A 26,322-nucleotide genomic window follows, 5' to 3' on the forward strand; every position below is an offset into this window, starting at 1 on the left:
AAAAAAAAAAAAAAAAGAAGAAGTTACACAAAGTTTTACATGTAATGCTTGTGTAAATATATTTGAATGGAAGTGCACTTTTTGTTTTAATGTATACCTTAATTGTTGGTCAGTGGCCTCACTGTTTCCACAAAGAAATTCACGCATTTTCTTTGGCGTGTTTGCTACCCAGGCAGTGGCAATTTAAATGTGAGGGCATGGAGATGTCCTGAGTCTGCATTAAAGAGTGCAAAGCGTTAATGTGGCATGAATCATATAAAAAATGGAAAAGTTTTTAAATAACAATAAATTATATTTCAACAATAAAAGATTTATACAAAATTTTACATAAAAATATAAACAAAACCATTCATATTCCATATAATATTTACAAATATATTGGGTTACACTCTAACGCATACTTTGATGCTGAATACATCTCCCATAAACAATCAATAAATAGGACAAAGTTTAACAGACATTTACAACGTATACATTCGAAGTCTCAAAATTTTAAAAAAAGAGGCTTTGAATAAAAACAATGGAGAAATTATGTGGGAGGTTGTACAAGATATTTATAACACACTAAGTAAGAACACTATTACTGTACAATAAAAATATGAACCTGCATCATTACATGAAAGCAACAATATTTCGAAATATGGTATCACCACAATATATATATTTTAAATACCCTAACTCCCATAAAAATAATGTGGCATTCACTGAATAACAGTCACACAGATAAAATAAATACTGCTTAACATTTGTAGTAACTTCCATCAACAACTGGTGTTTCTATTCTCAAAATGAGAAGTTAAGGAGTTCAATTATGCGAACAATGGATTCCACTGACATTGTACAGTATTATAAGGTATACAAAACTACAATCATATTGCAGAAAATGCTTTTGTTATGTGCTCTGGACACTGTTACAGAAATGAGAATAAACTGCAATGATAACTATAAACAAGACAGTTATTATTGTATTGGTAATATAGTTCTACAAAACCCCAATTTTTAACTATCGAATGTACATTAGCACTGAAAAAATATAGTGCGTGGTTCATTTTGTATGTGCAATAATTATACAAAGCTGCAATACTCTGGCAGTAAAGGAGAATAACAAGTTTCTCCACATCACTCGGGCAATTATAATATCAGGTATTTACATATATTTTATATAACTTAAGACTAAGTTTCTGGAATATTTTAGGGGGAGTATAGTCTCCATACATCACAGGAATGCTTGTGCTTCTTTTAGCCTAGCAGAAAACAATGCTCAGCTGATCTTGTTGTCAAATTGCAGAAGGCAGCCAACAGCACCAAAATAACCCTAAAAAAGACAAAAAGGTAATAAAATAATTACATACAAAGTTATACAGTGCAACTTTTTTTGTTCACAACACAAATGAGCATTAGGCAATGTTGGACTGAAACAGAGAAAAGGAATATGACTGAAAATGAACTGGTAGCTTCAAAAGATGAAATAGTGGAGGCAGCAAAGGATTAACAGGTAGCACGACAGTATAGCAGAAATGGTTGAATAGGTCACAAGAATTTAAATGATGAAGCGAGAAAATATAAAAATGCAGAAAATGACATAGGTGAAAGAGACTGCAGGTATCTAAAAAAATGAGATTGACAGAAAGTGCAAATTGGCTAAGAAGGAACGACTAGGGGGCAAATGCAAGGTCACAGAAGCATGCATAACTACGGGAAAGATAGACAGTGCCTATAGAAAGATTAAAGGGACCTTTTGAGAAAAGATAAGCAACTGTATGAGTATCAAGAGCTCTGATGGCAAGCCAGTACTAAGAAATGAAGGGAAATCTGAAAGGTGGAAGGGGTATGTAGAGGGTCTACATATGGAGAACAAACTTGAGAAACTTGAAAGAGACGACACAGAAAGTGAAGATGAAACAAGAGGCACGATACTGACAGAAGAATTTGACAGAACACTAAAGACATAGGTGGGAAGAATGCCCATGGAGTAGACAGCATTCCCGCAGAATTATCAAGATCCTTGAGAGAGACAGTTATGACAAGATTATTCCATCTAGTGTGCAAGATATGTGGCACAGGTAAAATACCCTCAGACTTTAGAAAGAATGTAATAATTCAAACTCCAAAAAAGGTAAGTGCTGACAAGTGTAAGCCTACCAAACCATTTGTTTAATAAGTCATAGTTACAAAATGTTGACAAGAATTATTTAGAGAAAAATTGGGAGATTGGTAGATCAAGACCCTGGGAAAGATCAGTTTGGGTTCCGAAGAAATGTACAAATATTTGATATTTGAGGCAATAATGATCCTGCGATTTATCTTAAAGACAGGTTGAAGAAAGGTGAACCCACATTTATAGAATTTGTACATTTAGAAAAAAACCTTTTGGCTATATTGACTGGTCTACACTCTTTGAAATTTTGAAGGTGGCAGGAAAAAAATTTGGGGAGCAAAAAGTTATTTACAACTTGTACAAAAGCCAGACAGCAGTTGTGTGTCGAAGGACTTGAAAGGTAAGGAGTGACTGAGAAAGGAGTGAGGAATGAAAAATACACTGCCCAGGAGGGGGGGGGGGGGCAAGGGAGGGGAGGGGGGGGGACGCCACACCCTCAAGACTGTTCAGTGGCACCAGGCATAATATGTACATACTGAGGGGTTGCAAAAGGTGTACAATTTTGTTTCCGCCGTTTGCCGATATGTGGTGACAACAGTACGTAGTGGTCGAAAGAAACAGATCGCAGACGTCAGGCAGTTAGCTTGGACCTCAGTCAACATAACCTCATTCAGACATTAGTCGATTTGTGTCTGTGTCATAAAGTTGTTCTTGATTGAAAATGTCAGTTTACGAGCCTAATTCTCGTCATTTGCGGGAGGTGTCACTTTTTTGTTTCAATATGAAGAAAACAGCAGCTGAGCCTCATTGAATGCTCTCAAGTATGTATGGTAAGGATGCTATTAGTGAAAGAACATTTCGTGAGTGGTTTCAATGCTTCAAGAACGGTGATTTTAACATCGTAGACTGGCATAGTGATGGAAGAGAGAATGTTTTCGAAGATGCAGAATTGGAGACATTGCCGAGTGAAGAGTCACGTCTAACTCAAGAAGAATTGGCACAATTAGTGGGAGTGACACAGCAAGCCATTTCAAAATGTCTCAAGACTACGAGCATGATTCAGAAAGAAGGAACTTGGGTCCCATGTGAGCTGAAATCAAGAGATGTTGAATGGCGTTTGTGTGTTTGTGAACAGTTGCTTCAGAGGCAAAATGGAAGGGCTTTCTGCACCGCACTGTGACCAGGGACGAAAAATGGATTCATTACAATAACCCTAAATGCAAAAAATTATGAGGATATCCCGGCCATGCTTCCACGTCGATGGCCAAACCGAATATTCACGGCTCCAAGATCATGCTCTGCATTTGGTGGGACCAGATCAGTGCCGTGTACTATGAGGTGTTAAAACAAGTGAAACAATCACAGGTGGTCATTATCGAACACAATTAATGCATTTGAGCAGAGCATTAAAAGACAAATGGCCGCAATACAGCAAGAGGCACAATAAAGTGATTTTGCAGCACGACAACGCTCAACCCCACGTTGCAAAAGAGGTCAAAATGTACTTGGAAATATTAAAATAAGAAGTCCTACCCCACCCGCCGTATTCTCCACACATTGCTCCCTCTGACTATTACCTGTTTAGATCAATGGCGCATGGTCTGGCTGACCAACGCTTCCAATCTCATGAAGAAGCCACAAATTGGATCAATTCATGGATCACTTCATAAGATGAACAATTTTTTTGACACGGGATTTGTACACTGCCCGAAAGATTGGGAGAAAGTACTGGCCAGCGATGGAAAATACTTTGAATGATACATGTGTAACCAATTTGTTTCATTAAAGCATCAAATGTTGGGGAAAAAATGGCGGAAGCAAAGTTGTACACCTCATAGTATTAGGGATTTATTTGTCACAGCCATCTGTGCACCCTCTATTTTGACTCTGCAGGCAGTAACTGTGGCGAGTTTAGAGGTGAACATGTGCTGAGTTTAGAGGTGAACAATGTTGCAACATTTGTTCGAGGGTACAACCATGCTGCAGAAAAGAGTACATACTCCTACTAAACAGCTTCAGCCATTTGAACAGGGTTGCATTGTAGGCCTATGGGAAGCTGGAACGTCATATCAACAGATTGCTGAACATGCTGGGCACAATGTGTCAGTGGTGTGTCACTGTAAATCCCCTAAAGCTCTGGATGTCAGCATATCAAGACCATCACACTGTGTGCGCGGTGATGGCTTACTGATCATTCAGAGACAAAATCCAGGGACATGTTACACCTGCTGTGCCATCAGGGACCACTGGATACCGCCTGCTTAAAGCAGGATTAATATCACATCTTCCACCTGCTGTGCCATCAGGGACCACTGGATACCGCCTGCTTAAAGCAGGATTAATATCAAATCTTCCTCTGGCCAGGATTCCACTAATACCACAACACCACCAAGCATGGCTGCTCTGGTGTTGTTAAAGAGTCTGCAGAGTGTAAGAGTACTTTTTTGTCTTCAGTGATGAGAGTAGATTTTGTCTGTATATGTGTTACGGACACAAACATTGTAGTATACACCTGGTGAGCTGCCTATTCCAGAGTGCATTTGTACACGACACCAAAGCGCCATCCCAGTTCTTCATGGTGTGGAGAGGGAGGGGTATCAGTTATAACTCGCAGTTACATTTGTGTTTCTACAGGGTTAAGTAACCAGTGCCTGCTACACTGACCAGGCTGTTATTCCCCTGCTATTGCCATTTCTTCAACAGGAAGGTGATGTACTTTTTACAGCACATTCATATATTGCTGCTGTGATACAACATGCTCTTTGTGATATACAGTAACTGCCCTGACCAACAAGATCACCAGATCGTTTGCCAATAGAACATGTATGGGACAAGATAAAGCGGAAACTTAATTGTTCTCCAGGGTGTGTAAGAACCATTGCTAAATTGCAACAAAAGGCTGAGATGCTTAGGACAATCTATCAGAAGATATTCTTTAGCACTTTTATGATCATTTGCATGTGAGGATACATACCTGTGTTGCTGCCAGCGAACAGTACACAGTGAATCAATGCGACTGGGCACCCTTTACTGTGACATGTGCTTCATTTGGTATTAATTTGTTATCATATACTCTCAGAATGATGCACTATTTATCATCTCAATTGTCAATAAAATGACCTTGTTCTTGAGAGTGCTGCATTTTTTTGTTGTTTGCTGATTACACTGTAATTCTGTCAGAGATGGCTAAGAACTCCAAAGAGCAGTTGAATGGGGGATACGGTCTCGACAAGAGATAAGATGAACATCGACAACAGTAAAATAGGGATAATGGAATACAATTAAAGTAAATCAGGCAATTGAGAGGGAATTGGATTAGGAAATGAGACACTGCAAGTAGTAGATGAGTTTTCTTATTTGGACAGCAATGTAACTAATGATGGCCAAAGCAGGGAAGGTAAAATGAAAACTGGCAACAGCAAGAAATACATTTCTGAAACAAGAGGAATTTGTTAATGTCTACTATAAACTTAAATGTTTTGCAGTCTCTTCCAAATGTATTTTCTGGAGTGCAGCCTTGTATGGCAATGAAATTTTGCACTAGCATGGAGAGCTACATCAAACCAATATTAAAATTGATGATCAGAACAACAAAAAAATACAACATAATATTACGTCATTTCTTAATTACTACCATTTAATTAAAATCACATAAAGTACACTAAAGAAAACAAAAAATATAATGATTTCATCAATCCTCAGGACTTGTGTACCAGCTGCTTTCACTTTACACTTCCCCTATTTACACAATGTGATATTTCTTTTCTTTTCTTTTTTTTCCCCCACCAGTCTTCTGACTGCTTTTTACGTGGCCCATCATGATTTCTTCTCTTATACCAACATTTTCATCCAAGAGTAGCCTTAAACCAATGCCCTCAATTATTTGTTGGAATAATGCTCTCAGTGAATTTTTCACAGTATCTCACTCTTTTCCCTACTTTTCTATTCCGAATGAAACCTACTTCCATCGTCCCATTTTCTGCTGCTGTTGATATTATCCTATATTCATCTGATCAGAAATCCTTATCTTTTTTCCATTTCCCTTCACTGAACCCTCTATATCTAGACTGAGCCTTTGCATTTTCCCAACTACAACCAGACTTCTGACATTCCTCACTACAACTCTTTCACTGGTTATTCCATCTTTTTCACATGGTTACCCTCCCCCAACTCACTCCCATTTGCCATTTGGATTGGTCACCATGACACTTTTGCAGTTACCGGCCACTTCCTCATGATGTTGATCACTGCTGATTCTTTCACCTTTCAGGGGCAGTTTCCCATCTCAAGGGCAAGAGGGTGCCCTGAATCTCTGTCCACACCTCCACTCCCCTAAATCAGGCCACTAGAAGAACAAAGGGGAATCCTCAGACCAGAAGTTTCTGGCTGCATTGCTCAAGCCTTTTGCTCAAAATTTAAGCAGTGGCTGGGATTGAACCTGGGACCCACTAAAACTTGATTATCACCACAGTGACCATTTGTGGTGTTTTTGTTACATTATTTTAACCTCATACAGACTATTAGGAGAAGGTATGGTGGGAAAGTGGCACCACACAAAAAACCAGCATATTTCAACAGTGAGATTCAGTCATTCATATTATTGTACTTATATTTAAAGAAGTGTCCTACAGCGAAAATGGCTGACTGAGTAAATCCCACAAACAACAATGTCTATGTATAACCATTTTACACAAATACTTTTTCATTGTATATGGCAAATCATCCACTTAAATTAAATAAAGTGTATTCTTTATAATTTTTCTAAAGCTAGTCTGCATGCTGTTCAACTTCATTAGTGTCCTATTTCACAAAAAGAATGGTATAATAGAGTCTCAATCAATCAATGAAGGAAATACCAAACATCTTAATATAATATCTTTCGTAATAGTAAAGAAAAACTAAAACTGAGTAGAAAATGATCAAGGTAAATACTGTAATGAGAATACCTCATGCTCCAGAAATAGTGCTTTTAGAGTCCCATTTGACCAGTAATCCATAGCATGTGCTAGCAATTTCATAGATATAGGGTTTACCCTCAAGAAATTGCCAACAAAGACTACCTGGAAAAAAGAAATTAAAAAATTCAATATATATGATCTCCATCATTAGTTTGTTCTGTCTGATTTACATAATGTACGAGTCCAATATCATTACCTTATCTATCTTCTCATTAACTGCACACATACGAGCAATGGAGCCAATGTTATTTGTTATTGTTACCAGAGTAGCTCGAGCTAGATCCTGTTTTGACACATTAGCACGCCTCTCTTTGGAGTTCATATGACCGAAACTGTGAAGAAAACATAAATTACATCATTTACATGTAGCTGTATCTTTGGCAGAAAATCCATTGGGTTTACGCAGATAACAAACATTTACTCTAGAACTAAAATCTAGAATCATATATGTTTTTGTGAGGGAAGAAAGATGTAATTAGTTGACAACTTATGATTCACTGAGCATATTTCAATAATTTATTCAAATATATTGTATAAAAACCTGAAACACAAAAAATACTACTGGAAAATATCCATGTTTCTTGGTTGTTACTAGAGATCAGAAACAGAGGTGAGTATGAGCCTGATGATGTGGCTTACAAATCAGTATATCAAATCTGTAGTGGGGAAGGCAAATGGAAGACTTCGTTTGTCGGGATGGTTTGGTGTATGTGTGGTGAATTCATTGGAACAAGCATATGCAAGACTTAGTACAGTATGTTCTGAAGTACTATTCCATTGCTTGGATCCCTTATCAAGTACACCTGACAGCAGGCAACAACGTCAGATTGTTACTGCTCTTACAAAAGTGTAGCAGAAATGCTTGGACAACTCTAATAAGAATCTTATGAAGGATGTCAACATTCTCCCTCTAGAGATGCAGTACTTACACTGCAACAATTCAGTTGCTTCCATCAAATATATCATGTAGGTATCACAAGAATGAGATAGATGTTAGAGTGCCTGCAGAGTCATTTATTCCTCACTCCAAAGATCAAAGGAAAGAGGGAGATATATGTCAATGTAGAAACTGTGGTTAATCTATTCTCTAGCATATCTTTTCCCTCGAGATAGTTTATTAATAAAATTTTTTTGAATATTCAGCAACTACAAGGGAAGTACTGGCATATCAAAGATTTGAGTTAGGCCATGAGGCTTACTCAGGTAAATCAGTCAGTGAAGCACAGCCCATAAAACACAGACTCATGTTAATCTTTGTACTTTAAACAGCATTAATTTGACTGAATTTACACAAGAGAAATTTTAAAAAATGTAAAATAAGGGAATTTAAGATTTACTTTAAAATGCATGATCATTTTTAAAGCAATAAAACAACAGCAATACAGTAACTACAGCTGTGACATTAATATCACAGGCAATTACATAGAAACAAAGGGAGAAAAATCATATATTCACATGTGTGACAGTCAGCATTTCCACAAAAGATTGAAAGACAAATACCAGCAAGGTCCCCAATGAAACTAAAAAAAATAGTTGTCCAAACATTTTACCCAGCAGATTTTTGTGAACTCATGTGCTATATGAATTTTTTTGAAAAAGGAAAGAAATTGCTCAATTATGCTTCAGTTGAAATCACCTGCTAGCAACAAGGTCTCCAGGGAGTCCAAACCTGTCATAATCTCCACCATAAATATCTCTCACAAGTTTATCCACTTGTGTGTTGTCTCCACCAGTTGCAAGTTCAATGGCTTCCTCAAAAGAATTACAGCCTGTCAGTAAGCAGCAAAGTCCCAGGAATGTACCACCACCTAAGCTGAAACATTTGTATTTCTTTGGTTTTGTCAAAACTATAAACATTTGTTTATTAAAAAACAAAAAAGTTTATAACATGGAAATTGAAATTCATTCATCCATAAAATAATTCAAAAAACTTTCACATTTTCTAAAATTATCAGTATTGAATGCTCTTTTCTCTGACACTAAAGCAGACAAACGCAAGAAGAATAATGCATACTCTTGAAAGGGAGATTATAAATGAGACAATGATGACAAGTTATTGTTTGGCATGGATTCATACACGGTGCTGGTTTGTACATGACAACGAGGGTTTTCACAGGGTCCTAGCTGTAACCAGTTATCTCATTGGAAGTAGCAGTTCAAGACTCACAAGAAAAAACTTGCAATGACAGAAGTGAAGTTTAATTGAGTACAGCCCACCATCTAATAAGAGTATAGAAATGTGGCTGTGGGATAAATCCAACTGTAGAATGTTAACATAGAGAAGATAGTTCCTGGGTAAACATTAATTAATGTTCACATTGTACCTCTTTAAATGCTCAAAAGCCTGAACAAGTCATAAAGGGAATGTAAAAAGTATACAACAATGAATTGCTTCTAGAGAATAAACAAAAGGTTAAGAATGCTATAGACACCATGGCTTTTAACTTTTTTCATAAGTCAATCACAAAAAAAACTGAACTTCTATTGTTGTAACAGGCATTAACTGCTCTCTATTTTCAGTGCTTTAGTAACTGACACCTAATACACCCACATGTAAGCCACTGAATTAATCATCTTGCATGATTAAATCTGTGCTACAATCACTATTTTCATATTGTTTTATTAACACAAAGGTATCAAATGAATTGCAAGAACATAAGAAGAAATATATAAGACCAAAAGAGATTACTGGGGTACGCAAAAATGAAAACATAGAATATGATATCATAGAGTGTGATATCACAGATTGTCTGTAGTTCATATTTCATTACAAGCAATAAAATACACTGAAAACAACAATCTGCAACAGAGAGTGTCTCAGTGGGTAGAGATAAAAAAAAACCACTGGTGTGCAAAACTTAAGAACAAAAGTAGCTTTCACATGTGTCACTGCCTAGTAACATAGCTTGTTGAAACTTCGATCAAACAGAGAAAAGACTGCTGTCTTATAGCACAGAAGGTAATTGAAAGAAATATACAAATGAACAGAAATGAACGTTTATTCGAAGAAAATAATTAGAAGTCACTGCATTACAAATAGCAGGACATGGTTCCTTTTAGGGCATGTGATCACCACAGACAGCAATACATGCTCTGCAGTGTGCTGCCATGCTGGCCACAAGGTTGGTAAGGAGTTCTTGTGACAGGGCGTTCCAGTTTTCCACCATGTTTGACAATGTGCCTGAGTGCATTATGTATTCCCACCTCTTGCAATAAGTGAATATGTCCAGCATTGTTGAACATGATCATTTTGGTGGTCCAAGTGTTGTGGCATGGGAAGGTATATATTGCATTGGCATACTGACTCCAAATCTTTGATTGTGGTACACTCACTGGTCAAAGTTATTGTGACACTGTACTCCTTCTCCATGTGCATCGTTTCAGGTGTGCATTTGACCACGACTTCCTTTTTATAGATGACAATGTGTGGCCGCAACCACTGTCCTCACTAAAATCTGTTCAAGCATGTGTGAGATGTGTTGGATAGACATATTGCAGCACATTCACATGCAACAAGGACCTTCCAGGTGTTATCAACCACACTCGTGGAGGAATGGAAGATTTTATCACAAGAACTCCTCACTAACCTTGCAGCCAGCATGGACACACACTGCAGAGCTTGCACTGCAGTCCATGGTGATCACACACCCTGTTAAAAACCACGTCCCGTCCAAGGGACCATCACGAATCGAAGTGATTTCAGTGTAATTGTTGTCTTTGAATAAAATGTAATTTCTGTTCATCTCATTGCCTATTTCTTTCCGCTGCCTTCTTTACTAACTGCAGGAGATCTTTCTGTATATTGCCCAAGTTTTACTGAGCTATGTTACTTGGTAGTGACACACCATGCGAAAGTTACTTTCATCCTTAAGTTTTGCACATTAGTGTACCTGGCTCACAAAATAACACTTCCATTTGTTTGAGAATAAATGACATGAGGGATGTACAAAGGTCATTCAATAAGTAATGTCCCACATTTTTTTACAAGTCATTAATATATATAGACAAACGTCCTTGTTGGTGCTTCATATTTGATGTTTTTTCTGTGCACCAGTGAAATTTTGAACCATTCTGGCAGATGGCAGCGCCATAGTACAGCATCAAAATGGCGTCTACAGACGACTCATATTCCAAGTGGTGTGCTGTTATTTAATTCTTGTGTGCAAAAAAAGAAACCGTTGTGAACATCCATAACCAGTTGTGTGCAGTGTATAGTGATGCTGCATTTGATAGGAGTACAGCTGGATGATGAGTAAAGAACTTACAGCCTAAGGAAACGCAGAAACAGAGCTCCATGATCAGCCACCCTTGGGACGTCCTGTCACAGCCACTACTCCGGACTTGCTGAATCGTGCAGATGCCATTATTTGTGCCGACCGGTGCATCACATCTCAACAAATGTCTCTACAGTTGTCTGTCAGCATTGGAATTGCTTCTGCAATGATTGAGACATCCAGATATTCAAAGAGGTGCTCACGATGGGTTCCAAGAATGCACACAGTGGACCACAAGATTCAAAGAAAGGCCACTTCATCTGAATGGTTGGAGCATTTTGAGACCAATGGAGAGTCCTTCCTGTCATAGATCATTACGGGGGACGAAATCTGGGTGCACCATTTTGCACCGGAAACAAAAAGGCAGTCCATGGAGTGGCATCATCCCCATTCACACACAAAAGAAGAAATTCGAGACAACTCTCTCTGCTGGAAAAGTCAAGGTGACAGTCTTCTGGGATTGTGATGGCGTGATTCTCGTGGATGTGACACCAAGAGGGTCAACCATCACTTCAGAGGCATATGTGAAGACTCTGAATAAACTTGAGAACTCTTTCAACGTGTTCAATCGGACAAGAAACCAGCAGACGTCTTGCTCCAAAACGATAATGCACTCCAACATACACATCTGAGGACTCAGGAACACATCGCCAAATTGGGTTGAACATCACTGCTTCATCCACCCTACAGTCCAGACCTGGCATTCTCGGACTTCCATCTCTTTGGACCACTTAAAGATTCAGATTCTCTATGGGGAACACACTTTGAAGATGACGAGAGTGTCAGTCGTGCAGTGAAAACATGGCTACGCCTACACGACAAGAGCTTTTGCCAGCAGGGAATTCATGCTCTTCCACACCATTGGTGTACGGCCATAGAACGTGATGGAAACTACGTAGAAAAATAGGACATGAACAACACATGTTGATGTACATTGTCACCAAATTCTGACTCCTACCAATAAATACGTTCTGAGAAAAGAAAGTGGGGCATTACTTATTGAACGACCTTTGTATGTGGGGCATGATGAATCATTAATTAGCAGGAATTTTTTAGCTCATTAGAGTGTACTTCAATCAACCAGAGTGAGTGAGGTGGCATAGTGGTTAGCACAATGGACTCACATTCAGGAGGATGATGGTTCAAACCTGCATCTGGCCATCCTGATTTAGGTTTTCCGTGATTTCCTTAAATAGCTTCAGGCAAATGCCGGAATGGTTACGCTGACTTCCTTCCCCATCCTTCCCTAATCTGATGGGACCGATGACCTCGCTGTTTGCTTTTTCCCCCGAATCAACCAACCAACCAACCAATCATATCAGACCATAACAGAAAAGCAATGGTAGGAGTAATAGCAATCATTCAATGCATATTTGAAAAGTATTTTTGCTAGTTATCTTTGAAGAATAGCATTGACTGGAAGCTCAGCAATGTTTTCAGTTTTGTGCATGTGCCTTTTGCCAGTTCAACACCTCAACTCTGTCTTGAGTAGTTACATCTACATACATGAAAAAATACTGTTAGAGTGTTATAGTTCCATACTACCCTGTATAATGTTCAAAACCAATTGGGCATGAAATACTACTACTACTACTACTACTACTACTACTACCACCTGCAAAACTAGGTGTAAGCATTATACAAGTTGTATTTGACAAATTCCATGGCCATGTGTAAAAGCCCTAAATTGTTCAACAGAGCTAAAGCTAAACTATATTAAATTTACGACACTTCATAGCACCGATTCATTCACACACACTCTCTCTAGCTTGTTGCTGCATACGAATTACTATTTTTTTTCTTATTTATGCATTGTATGTCACTTCACAACATATGTTCCTTTTGGATGGAGCCTTAACCCTAGACAGTGTGTATCCAGGTGATGGATTGGGGATTTCTTGTCAGCAGCTCTTGACCATTGAAGGGTATCAGAGAAATAAAATACCTCCCATGGACTAAACAGGCCAGAGAGAAAATTCCATAACATTTGCAGCTACTACATAACCAGTAAAACAGTAGTTAATAAAATTTATGCTTACAAATATGGAACAAGCCTTGGAAAAGATGGAGATAATCAAAAATAACTCCACTATTCCCAAGGGCTAAGATGTGGTGCACTGAACATACAGACAATGATAGGGAAGGTAGAGGATATGGCGGACTACATGAGTAAGAACAGACTGGATATTTTAGGATTGTCAGATGCAAGGTGACAAAGTAAAGGAAGTAGGGAACCGAGGAATGCATATAGGCTGTACTGGAGTGGGAATGGGAAAGTAAGAAGTTGTAGTAGTTACGAGAGGAAGTGAAGGGAATAAGTTACAGCATAATGAAGGTCAGAGTGAAAGTTGGATGTTATGCTAAAGGGAAGGAAGACTTGGAAGAGCAAATGTAGATACAACTAACTGGACAGAAGATTATGATAATGGGAAACTTAAGTGAACATGTAGGCAAGGAAAGAGAAGGGTAGGGGAGGGTATGAGAAAGTATTGGGAGAGAAAGGGTGAGAACAAGAAATGAAGAAGAACAAAAATTGTTAGACTTTTGTAAAAGGAATGGACCAACCATAGGCAACATCTAATTTAAGGCAAAAGAAATTCGTAAGGCAACATGGTATAGCCCTTATTTTTCAAGTGAATCTGTGGCAGAGTAAATAATATGTGACCAGAACACAAAGAGAGAGTCACACATGCAATGTAATATCTTCTGAAGCCCCAGATAGTGATCACCATCTTTTAGTAGTGATGGTTAGACAAATTAAAGAGAAAAAGGGGGCAGAAAGGCAAGATATCAAGTGCAGATGTTTAAAGAAGAGAAAATTCAAAAAAGAAGGAAATAGTAAAGAGCTATGTACCAAGGAATGAAATGCAGTCAGGAAGGTAGTAATTGAGAAGGTTCAAAATAACAATGTTGGAAGTAGCAGAAAAAAATATGCAAAAGAACATTGGTAAGAAAAGATGCAAATAGACACGCTGGTAGAATGAAAAACAAAGCATTTTCAAGGATACAACAGAGGAAGCAAGAAAGGAATACACTCAGAAGAAGGTGGAATGAAAATCAAAGCATTTTCAAGGAGAAAACAGAGGAAGCAAGAAAGAAATAAACTGAGAAGAAGGTGGCTAAGAGACTGGGAGCGCCAGATAGAAGCCAAAATGGATGGAAGAGTAGAGTAAAAAGTTCCTTTACGTAATGGTTAAAGCTAAGTAGTGAGGTGTGATCAGCAATGTCAGGACGATCAATAAAGAATCAAGAAAGTTGAGAATTGCCCAGGAAATAGAGGAGATATGGAAAGAATATATTGAAGAATTTCTAAACTGCCGATGGATACACAGAAGAGGAAAATGAGGAACCAGGGAATGTAAAAGATGTCACAATGGTTCTAACCTGGACAGAAGCAGAGGATGTGATCAAGATCGCAAAAGAAGGAAAAGCACCTGGAGATGGTCAGGGCAACTGTCACTGTTATAGTGTAGTGGCTCCTCCAGGACACGACAGTAGTATGAAAAGAAAGAAGGAAACATGAAGACTGCAAAAGGGAATCACAGTGCAATTTTTTTATGAAGAGTTGCAGGAAACTACATTAGAATTACAGGGGAGTTACTTTGATGTGTCACAATGTCAAGGTATTTAAGAAGATTCTAGGAAACAGAGCATGGAAGACAGTAGAAAGATGGTAGAGAGAGGAACAATATGGGTTTAGAACAGGAATGTTGACATTTGATCTAATTTTTAGCACAAGGAAGCTCCAAGAGAGATACTTCAAATATGGTGATCTAGTAATGGTGTTGCTGGACACTGAGAAGGTGTACTATAGTGTGAAAAGAAGCAAGTTCTGGGAAAACCTTTGGAAAGAGGAACTGGAAAGCTGTCTGTGAGAAGAATTAATTAAATTTATCAATGAAGTGTGAGTTATGTAAAAGTAGGAAGAGAGACGACAGACTGATTAGAACAGAAAAAATGTGCTGAAGTGAGGGAGTGCACTCTACATTTCATCACAATTATAGGCGAGATAATGATGAATTGCTGTGCAGTAGGAGATGAAAATATGAAAGCAGTGGCATTTACAGATGATTTAATGATGTGGGGAAATGGAGGGGGGAGGGGTTACAAGAAAGGTTAAATGTATGGAAGGAAGTGGTGGGACAGTATGGTTGAAATTACTTGCAAAGAAGTGAAAAGTGATGGTGACAACAAGGAAGAAGAGGAGGGTAGCCACAGGTGTAAACTTTAGAGGGCAAGTACTAAAAAAAGTAGAAATTTGAATTACCTGGGTAGCATAACAGAAGACAGTGGGAGGAAAGGTAGGGATATTAGTGAAAGGGGAAGACAAGTCCATGGTTTCTGCAGAGTGTAAGAAGCCTTGTCTGGAGCAAGTATGTAGCTTGTAGCTTCAAGAAGCAAGCAAGTGTTATACTGACCGTATTATGCTCCATTACTCACGTATGCATCAGAAATGTGGTAATGAAGAGAAGGCAGTTGAGTGGGAAGCAAGATTGCAGGATGAAATTTCAAAGAAGCAGAATAAGACTGACTGGAATGGATAGAGTAAGATAGGAGACAGTGAGAGAAATAATGAAAGAGAAGCTTCTGCAAGAGACCACTGATAAGATGAGATTAAGGTGGTATGGGCATTTTAAAAGAATGGGAGTTTGCAGGATACTAAGACAGGCCCGCAAAATGACACTATGAGGCAAGAGACTTAGGGGAAGAATGAGAGACAGATGGATTGTTGGAATGATGAAATGTGTGATGAAAAGTGAAAACTAGGACAGAGGGGAGAGAGAAATGTGGCAGAAGGACAGGAGAAAATGGAGTGGCTTATGTTCTAAACAGCCCTGCCAGGGGCTGCTAACTGTAGAAGATGATAATGATTCTTCTTTTGGGAAGGATGCCTAGACTCAAAACCCAAATGCTTATTACAGCAATGGCATCATATTAAACAATACTGAATTTTCAGGGATCTGAATAATAACAGTGACTGAATTTTGCAGCATGGAGTAAACTGTTTGTACATATTTTATGCCCTTCTGACTTCTTACTCATTTAATAACAACATTTTTCAGGATTATTCTATAGGCATGGTTATTCCAAAGCTTTCTAACTATGGACAGCGTCCTTGCTTTTTTCAAGGTTGTGGATAGCTTGTAGCATTATCTTTGTCACAGTGCCCGTACAGCTATTTTAGTATAAAAACAATGGAAAATCCAGGACAGAATAACGACTATATTATGAAAAGGATAGATTGCTACTCACCATATTGTGCAGATGTTGAGTTACAGACAGGCAAAACAAAAAGATTGTTAAACAAGTAAGCTTTTGGCCAAAAGACTTTTACTTGTGTTGTCTATTTCAATAGATGGACTTTTCATTTAGCAGTCTTTTTATTGTGCCTGTCTGCAACTCAGCATCTTGCTGTATGGTGAGTAGCAATCTACCGTTTTCATAATATTGTCATTTAGTCAAAAATTATACCAATGTCTTTCTTATTCACTTTTTTCTTTCAAAGAGTTTGCACAAATACAAATTAAAAATAAATCTGAAGTGACACACTGAGGTTTGACATTAAGGATACCATATATAAAACTGAAATAAAATGTGTCACAAAACAATGATACTGCCTACATTATAAGGCAAAACAGTAATGGTATATCATCCTCACTGCATTTATGTCCCACCCACTGTATTCAATATTTTCAAAGTATCAAAATACTACATCTCTGCAAAAACATTTGTATAATATTGGTATCTTCTCTCTTCCGACAATAACCTGAACTTTTCAATTATGAACAGCATTCTAGTTTCTTCTCTCAATTGCTTGCCTATTTCAGAAGCTATACATTACTTCTTTTGCTTGAACGCATATTGTCAGCTAACTATACAAAATCATTGTGTGTTATACCATATACACTCCTGGAAATTGAAATAAGAACACCGTGAATTCATTGTCCCAGGAAGGGGAAACTTTATTGACACATTCCTGGGGTCAGATACATCACATGATCACACTGACAGAACCACAGGCACATAGACACAGGCAACAGAGCATGCACAATGTCGGCACTAGTACAGTGTATATCCACCTTTCGCAGCAATGCAGGCTGCTATTCTCCCATGGAGACGATCGTAGAGATGCTGGATGTAGTCCTGTGGAACGGCTTGCCATGCCATTTCCACCTGGCGCCTCAGTTGGACCAGCGTTCGTGCTGGACGTGCAGACCGCGTGAGACGACGCTTCATCCAGTCCCAAACATGCTCAATGGGGGACAGATCCGGAGATCTTGCTGGCCAGGGTAGTTGACTTACGCCTTCTAGAGCACGTTGGGTGGCACGGGATACATGCGGACACGCATTGTCCTGTTGGAACAGCAAGTTCCCTTGCTGGTCTAGGAATGGTAGAACGATGGGTTCGATGACGGTTTGGATGTACCGTGCACTATTCAGTGTCCCCTCGATGATCACCAGTGGTGTACGGCCAGTGTAGGAGATCGCTCCTCACACCATGATGCTGGGTGTTGGCCCTGTGTGCCTCGGTCGTATGCAGTCCTGATTGTGGCGCTCACCTGCACGGCGCCAAACACGCATACGACCATCATTGGCACCAAGGCAGAAGCGACTCTCATCGCTGAAGACGACACGTCTTCATTCGTCCCTCCATTCACGCCTGTCGCGACACCACTGGAGGCGGGCTGCACGATGTTGGGGCGTGAGCGGAAGACGGCCTAACGGTGTGCGGGACCGTAGCCCAGCTTCATGGAGATGGTTGCGAATGGTCCTCGCCGATACCCCAGGAGCAACAGTGTCCCTAATTTGCTGGGAAGTGGCGGTGCGGTCCTCTACAGCACTGCGTAGGATCCTACGGTCTTGGCGTGCATCCATGCGTCGCTGCGGTCCGGTCCCAGGTCGACGGGCACGTGCACCTTCCGCCGACCACTGGCGACAACATCGATGTACTGTGGAGATCTCACGCCCCACGTGTTGAGCAATTCGGCGGTACGTCCACCCGGCCTCCCGCATGCCCACTATACGCCCTCGCTCAAAGTCCGTCAACTGCACATACGGTTCATGTCCACGCTGTCGCGGCATGCTACCAGTGTTAAAGACTGCGATGGAGCTCCGTATGCCACGGCAAACTGGCTGACACTGACGGCGGCGGTGCACAAATGCTGCGCAGCTAGCGCCATTCGACGGCCAACACCGCGATTCCTGGTGTGTCCGCTGTGCCGTGCGTGTGATCATTGCTTGTACAGCCCTCTCGCAGTGTCCGGAGCAAGTATGGTGGGTCTGACACACCGGTGTCAATGTGTTCTTTTTTCCATTTCCAGGAGTGTATTTTATCTGGGTATAAGATATCAAAATAACAGTGGTTTAAGTCAGGTTATTTTTTTCCCATGCTTTCAGGTGAGACACAACACAAAATCAAATTAAGTTCGTAAATCAAAACTTGTTTGCTCTTTTGTTAAACAGCTTCTCACAGGTGAATTAACTTTCAATATAGCTTATACTTCTTTTATTTGAGTCAGTGTGAAGTGATAAACATTATAAAGGGCCATGCACATAATGAGCTTGTTCATGCTACCATGCATCTTCATGTTGGAGGCAACAACTGGGGGACGATATGTGGCAGCTGTCAACTAGATATGTCTTTATGCTGCTTACATAAGAATTAACAGCAGTTTATGGTCAGCCTTTCCTTCACATTCTGCTTCTTTCACATACAGACATTTCTATTATTGATACACATGTCATATTTGCACCTTTCTTGATACGCTATGAATGACTTTATCCAAAATACCAATCTTCGTTGTGGACACAAAGTTATACGAATTGGTTGCACTGTGTGGACTGCCCTTTCTTTGTTTTCTGCTTTTGCCGCTTACAGGTGTTTCCTTTACAGACATACAAAAAAGCCCTCATCCTCGATTTTCTAAAGAATCAAACTCCCATATGTAAAACAGCTTCAAATGTTTCATTACTTTACAAATGGGTTAATGAGTTAAATATCTGACATGAAGCATATAGAACCTTCACTGCCAAAGTAGTTTCATTAGGTTTGGATTATTCAGTCAAAGACTAATGTAAAAGTTAAGACCAATACTGGATGAGTATGGTCTGGGTAATTTGTGCTCCATTTTAAGAGAAGCTAGTTTTTCACGCCTATCAATGTTCATGACATTACACCTCCTGGACTGTGTGTAATACAACAAAACAATTTGACAGGTATGTACAGTGGTATATGTGGATGCTGTCTCCAAAATGAAGTTGCAAATAAAGTTATTAGTAAGGAGGAAATAAATTAAAATGTCATGCCTGATGCCAAAGATTTACTGCCTGACCAGCAAAAATGTAATAAGCAACAAACTTTTTTCTCTTTTATTATTTTGTAGGGGTACCGCCAAGAACAAGTTTCGAAAAGGATTTGAAACTATGTGCATAGTTCGTTGGAAGTCAATAACTGCTCTCATTCTCAAACACTGGACAATTTGCGCACAGTGTGTTATGCTGCCTCAAAACATACACACTTTCAAACTTTAATATTAGACTAATCATGTTAAATCTGAAACATACGATTATATCTCTTAATGTGTAGATTATGTCAGTTCTTTAAATTTGGTCATTAATTATATGAAATACTAAAAATTCAGTTTAACCACACTCTGATACCTCATGTGATAAGGTAGTTGTCACATTAAATAATTAATATTTCTCCCGTGATCAAAACGAAAACACTATTATGTCACTTGTATAACAAGTCAGCTATTCCACTATTGTAAATTCCCATGACTGTTCACGACAGGTGTTCTCAACATACACTTCACAGTCAGAGCACAAATGGTAGAGCCCTACAAGCACATGATTCATATGAAGGTCTGCAAATGGCTGTGATGTGTGAGGGAGAGTGTGAATACACTTCGCACGGCTTAGCAAAAGTTGCCCAAAGATCACTGATGCTGCCTCGTCTAACAACACAGCCGAGTAAGTGCTGTGCATAGCCTCAAAAATGCCATGTGCTCACACTCACTAACACATTGGCTCCAGATTTGCAATGTGCACATCCATAGCACTACATTTGTATCTCCTCCCTCCTTGCAGTCAGTACAGTTAACGTTATCAGCTTCAATGACTCCTATTAGTTTGTTTGCTCAATTTGCTCACAAGAGACTAACGTATGGCTGGATTAAGTTCTTTTTGTTAATTACAAAAGTTGACAATTATAATAAGTTGTCACATTCCTCAAAATAAATCTTTTTCATTTGTTCTGTCCAAAATATGTCTGTCAGTGTGATTTCAGCTGCATTTAAATGACAGCATTATTTCATAAGCTACTCATTTACCACAGATTTATAGCTCTACAGCTAAAGCAATGACCTCAGCAACATTCAGTATTCAATTATTCACATTAATTTTCATTAAACATAATTATACTCAGTTGCTGTGGTAATATTTGGTGAATCTCAGATATACAGCATACACTTTCTCCATTGAAAGCATGGAAAAGTGACAACTAAAAAGGAATTCTGATTCTACGTGCATTCAGACACTTGACAGGCCCATTAGTGCAACCATGTTGTGACAAAACTTGCCCATGTTTCCTTGGCTACATGGGAGGGCCACTCGCCTGTTGTCTCACACTCAGCGAGTGCATGTCCGCATGATGGCAAGTGAGAAAACAGCCATCTGCATGCTTCCACACTGCATGCTAGTGATTAGAAACAAACATCATTCATGCCAGTTCATCACATGAATGCACTGCTCTAGTGTATGGCCCCTTGTTAAGTTTTATCCTCTATAGATAGTACACACGTGCACACTGCAGAAAAGTACATGAGGGGTTATGCTGATGATCACAAATGTAAAGCTAAAAACAGAACTCCAGTTGGACAAAAAAAAGTAGTTTACACAACAAACATTTTATCACATCAAACTAGTCACTAGACTCAAAGCAATAGTCCTCAATGTGGGTACCTTGCTCCCACTCTGGAGAACAAGAAAACGTATGAATTGTATGTCAAATACTGCCAATTTAACAACATAGACCATATGAAGGGAGAAATCAACAGGAATATTTTCCAAAAACAGAACTTAACACTTTCATACATCCATCGGAGAATTTTTCCAAAAGATGATTCCTGCAAGATAAAATATGAAACACAATTGAGTTACAACAAAAACATATCAGAAAATGCATCTGGGGAAGGCTGACAAGTTGTGCTCCATACCAAACAGTGATACACATTGGGAGAAAGACAATGAGTGTTCTTTTTTTCTCATTTGACTTCCAAAATGCCCTGTCATTTCCAATGTTTACAGCTACCATACATACATATCACAAATGTCATTTATACTACTACAATCTGCAGTGCCATGATTTTTCCATTCCTCATCTTTCACATATGTATGAAATGAAAGCCTAGTATCCACATGACAGAGATAGTGTTTTGTCTGACAAAACATATGGGGGTTGCATGCAGCCTACAGAAAATGCATAACTGCTTTCAGTAATTCACACCCACCTACTTAAAATTCATAAGATCCTCAAAGAAATTATGCTAAGATTACACCAATTTTGTGTGTGTGTGTGTGTTGGGTGCGCACCCGTGCATTTGTACTCATGCACATGTGTATGAATGCGCTATTCAAATGTTGCTGTTTCAACTAAGAATACATGCCAACGGTGGTTAGTTGGGAACTCTGAACGTATATAAAGAACCAATTCAAAATGTCTATCACATAAGAAATCACTAGCATCAATGCATCCCTGTATTGCCAAGATGTTCCATTATTGAATTAATCCTTTTGTAAGTTAAATTTGTGGGTCTCTCGAGCTCATAACCAAAGTAAACTCTGAATACCATCTTTGGAACTACATTTATTCATTTCTCAAAAGAGAAACAAATCACCGTTACACTTTCTTCACTTTTCATTCTCTGTTGAAATTTGTTTGGACACTCGTCTTACTCAGTAACAAATCACATGATGCATATGGGAAGTAACCACTCGAGTATTCCGAACAAAAGCATGGACAATGTAGACCAATGTGACAACCCAGTAGTTACTTTGATTCCTTATAATTAAGTGTTCATTTCCTTAAATGTTAAGATTGCTCTTTCAACATCCCCATTATCACTGGAACATCTCCACTGACTCCAGAATTTTACTTTGAAAGTTTCTTAGATTTCATAATCTGCAGCTATACCTCAATATTTCTCCAGATACTTCACTTCTCCCGTAACTGTGTTGCATATCACGTTTACATTAAACATGTACCTGGACTTTTACCTGCTCTGCCACATAATTTGTAATGTTTGCACCCGACCCACAAGCCTCAATGCAGAAATACATTCACTAAAGTTACTGCTTGAATTTTTATGTAATTCCAGCATTCTGTTGGTATCAGCATCAACAACTCAATATATTTGTAATTTATTGATTAAGGTTTCCATCAAAGTTGCAATTAATGTTTTTGTTAGTGACCAGTTTCAAACATACCTACATTAGAAGGTAGTGTTATTAATGAAACTGAAATACAACATTTTCAAACATTTTGTGTGCAAAGATTGCAGCAGTGAAATAAATCTTTTTAATGACATATTTGCATTTGTAATGTTTCACTGTATATATCTGTTTTTACATCAGGTCAACATAACAAATGTTGTTTGACTGTATTACAATTGTATCGGTACATTCAAAATTCGACATGTGTCTTCACCTGTTTACAAACAAAAATTTGAGAGGGGCCTTCAGTTGTCTATTATGAGTTAACGTGCACTGTCTCTAAGAGATCATAACGTTACAACTAAATACATAGATACTGTATTGATAAAAGCCTCAGACATTATTGCACTACTTTATAAATGACTGATAATTATGCTTTACCTAATCACAAATGATGGCTAAAAGCAGTCTTGTAGTTTGGGATGATATGTTCCTTGTATACAGTTACAAAATTCCAAATAGTGTGGCCTATATAAAATCAATAACATGTTCCACAATTCAATCCATACACACCAGATGCATAATACTTTTTTTTTTCATTTTTCACAATTTTATGTCATAGTTTAAACATTAATTGACCTGCTGTTAGAAAGGCTATTTTGTACTGTTTAGGGAAAACTATCTTCTACATCAACAGTGGATTAATCTCTACATTATTGACAAAAGTGTCTGCTAATAACCCAGAGAGGCAATTGACCATTGCCAAACCATGCTTCTACTGATAGACTTCCTCACCAAATTCAAAGTACATAATTAAAACTGAGGCTAAATTCAAACAGTTCAAGAAATTTTATTAGTTTGCCCTTTCTCATGGTCCTGCTGCTTATTAAATTTCTTCTTATCATTTTTAAAGTTTCATCTATTGATACATTAGTGTATAGGTTTATTACGTCAAATGACACTAGTAGCATGTTGTCAGAGATCAGCAGATCTTTAGCTCTGAAGAAAACCTTTATTTATAAATTACTTCAATTTTTGTCCCCTTTTGTATTCCTGACTTATGTATGTCATTTTTCGGTTTAAATGAACATTTGAAAAGCGTAATATGTGACACGTTTACTGGTGTCTATGGCCAATACAGTTTAAAAATAAGTTGAATGGCTGTGCTTAACAGAAAAATCAATGATCTTAGGCTACTTAATTACTGTGGAAAATTAAACTAACAAGGGGAGGCCGCCAATTGTGAAATTCAGATTCGATTCATACTGCGCATAATAAAAGCTCATGGCCAGAGGTGTAATGTGGCAAAGCACCAAGATGCACTTCTCAGCCGTTGTCGAGAAAATCAACAGTTAAAAGAAACAGTTGCGGTGAAATACTCTCTACGATTAATAATTTTCTCCAGCGTCGTGGTGCAGCGGTAAGCGCTCGGGTTCATAATCCTAAGGTCGCCGGATCGAATCTCGCGCCATGCAACTTTCTTTTATAATTATTTTTTTGTAAATCATATATATATATATATATATATATATATATATATATATATATATATATATATATATAGGGAAACATTCCATGTAGGAAAAATATATCTAAAAACAAAGATGATGTGACTTACCAAATGAAAGTGCTGGCAGGTCGACAGACACACAAACAAACACAAACATACACACAAAATTCTAGCTTTCGCAACAAACGGTTGCTTCGTCAGGAAAGAGGGAAGGAGAGGGAAAGATGAAAGGAAGTGGGTTTTAAGGGAGAGGGTAAGGAGTCATTCCAATCCCGGGAGCGGAAAGACTTACCTTAGGGGGAAAAAAGGACGGGTATACACTCGCGCACACACACACATATCCATCCGCATATACACAGACACAAGCAGACATTAATGCCTCATCAGGAAAGAGGGAAGGAGAGGGAAAGACGAAAGGATGTGGGTTTTAAGGGAGAGGGTAAGGAGTCATTCCAATCCCGGGAGCGGAAAGACTTGCCTTAGGGGGAAAAAAGGACGGGTATACACTCGCACATACACACATATCCATCCACACATATACAGACACAAGCAGACTCTTTGTCTTTAAATATGTCTGCTTGTGTCTGTATATGTGTGGATGGATATGTGTGTGTGTGCAAGTGTATACCCGTCCTTTTTTCCCCCTAAGGTACCGTATTTACTCGAATCTAAGCCGCACTCAAATCTAAGCCGCACCTGAAAAATGAGACTCGAAATCGAGGAAAAAAATTTTCCCGAATCTAAGCCGCACCTGAAATTTGAGACTCGGAATTCAAGGGGAGACAAAAGTTTTAGGCCACATCTCCAAATCGAAACAAAGTTGGTCCATTGTAATATGAGACACAATTTAGATCGAATGAATGACGATACAGCTACAGTAGTTTGGTTCGAGTTGTAAGCTTAGCAGTTACGCTTTGCCAGGTAGCCATTGCTATGAGTCAGGCGCTCCGTCCTTATTTATACGGGTACAATTCCTTTTTCACGAGCTTTGTCTGGTTTGAATTGATTGCTTATTTTTCTTTGATCTGATAAGCGCCGTTTTCTTTGTTATAGGTGTTTACGTCACTCTAAGCTGAAAATGCATTACTGTACTGTGTCATGCATTGTTTGTTGCATTCTGATAGTGCGTGTTTACGGCCTGTCGCCACTCGCGGCATGGCTTCCTTTTGTGTGCGCTACCGTCGCTTATAATTTTTTTTAAAAAAAGAGGAATCGTCTCATTAGCGAAACAATGGCAAGAGACTGGTATTTGTTGTTACTTACACTGCTGCTTTCTTTGCTAATGATTAACAAGAACCAAATAATAGACTGCGTATGATAGATGTTCTGAACGACAGTTTAGCGAAAATTTTTCTCCGTTTGAAAATCTTTGCAGGCGCCTCTTTAGTACGTTACATTCTGCACAGAAATTAGAGTCATCTTAGATTTAAAAATGTAGTCGATTGCCATGCTTCATTTCTGACTGTATCACTATTAGGCATAAGAATAATACGAATATAAAGATGGCATGATATGTATATTCTTCCGCGTTTGCTGTTGTCTCACTCTAGTTTCGTAGTTTATTAGGCAGACAGGATTTAAATGAGATAGCAGCAAACACGAAACAATACGTAGTAAAATGTTTATATTCGTATTATTCTTATGGTGAAGAGAATACTGCATGTCATTCACAATTCATAAACGTTCCTATTAGTAACCATCTCTTCTCACAGGTAGGGAAAAATCCAGAATGTAGAGTTGGCCATACTGACAAACATCCCAAACAGTCTTGCCAGTCGGATTTTCGTAGTACATTGAAATGCTGCTGCTACATTCGAAGACGAACAATACGGAATTTGTATTTACTTCGTTGGATAATGTACGAAAATGCAGCGGTCGAAACTCGGAGCGGAGAAAAAAGCTCGTCTTCCCCCCCCCCCCTTTTTTTTTAATGACGCAGCGGTTTTGGTGCCAGTATTTATCTTTGTGCCTACAAAGCATGCCTATGTAGCGCTACATATATTCGACGGCAGAAGTTAGTTGTGGCGGCACCCACCAACATTTTTCAGA

At 38.7% G+C, this 26,322-nt stretch overlaps 1 protein-coding gene across 6 annotated transcripts in view; it reads right to left on the reverse strand.

The window, feature by feature from the left end:
* Nucleotides 1–271: 271 nt before the first annotated feature.
* Nucleotides 272–26,322, reverse strand: part of LOC126259607 (pantothenate kinase 3) — a 177,767-nt gene continuing 151,716 nt past the window's right edge. For all 6 annotated transcript variants that reach the window (XM_049956562.1, XM_049956529.1, XM_049956521.1 and 3 more), the window contains 4 exons: nucleotides 8,693–8,869; nucleotides 7,253–7,388; nucleotides 7,045–7,158; nucleotides 272–1,315 (listed from right to left, as the gene is read on the reverse strand). In XM_049956562.1, coding sequence (XP_049812519.1) covers nucleotides 1,262–1,315; nucleotides 7,045–7,158; nucleotides 7,253–7,388; nucleotides 8,693–8,869 — 481 coding nt within the window. In that variant the 3' untranslated portion in view covers nucleotides 272–1,261. The remainder of the gene's footprint in view (nucleotides 1,316–7,044; nucleotides 7,159–7,252; nucleotides 7,389–8,692; nucleotides 8,870–26,322) is intronic.

This window comes from Schistocerca nitens, chromosome 1, assembly GCF_023898315.1.
Source record: "Schistocerca nitens isolate TAMUIC-IGC-003100 chromosome 1, iqSchNite1.1, whole genome shotgun sequence".
NCBI classification, from domain to species: Eukaryota; Metazoa; Arthropoda; class Insecta; order Orthoptera; family Acrididae; genus Schistocerca; species Schistocerca nitens.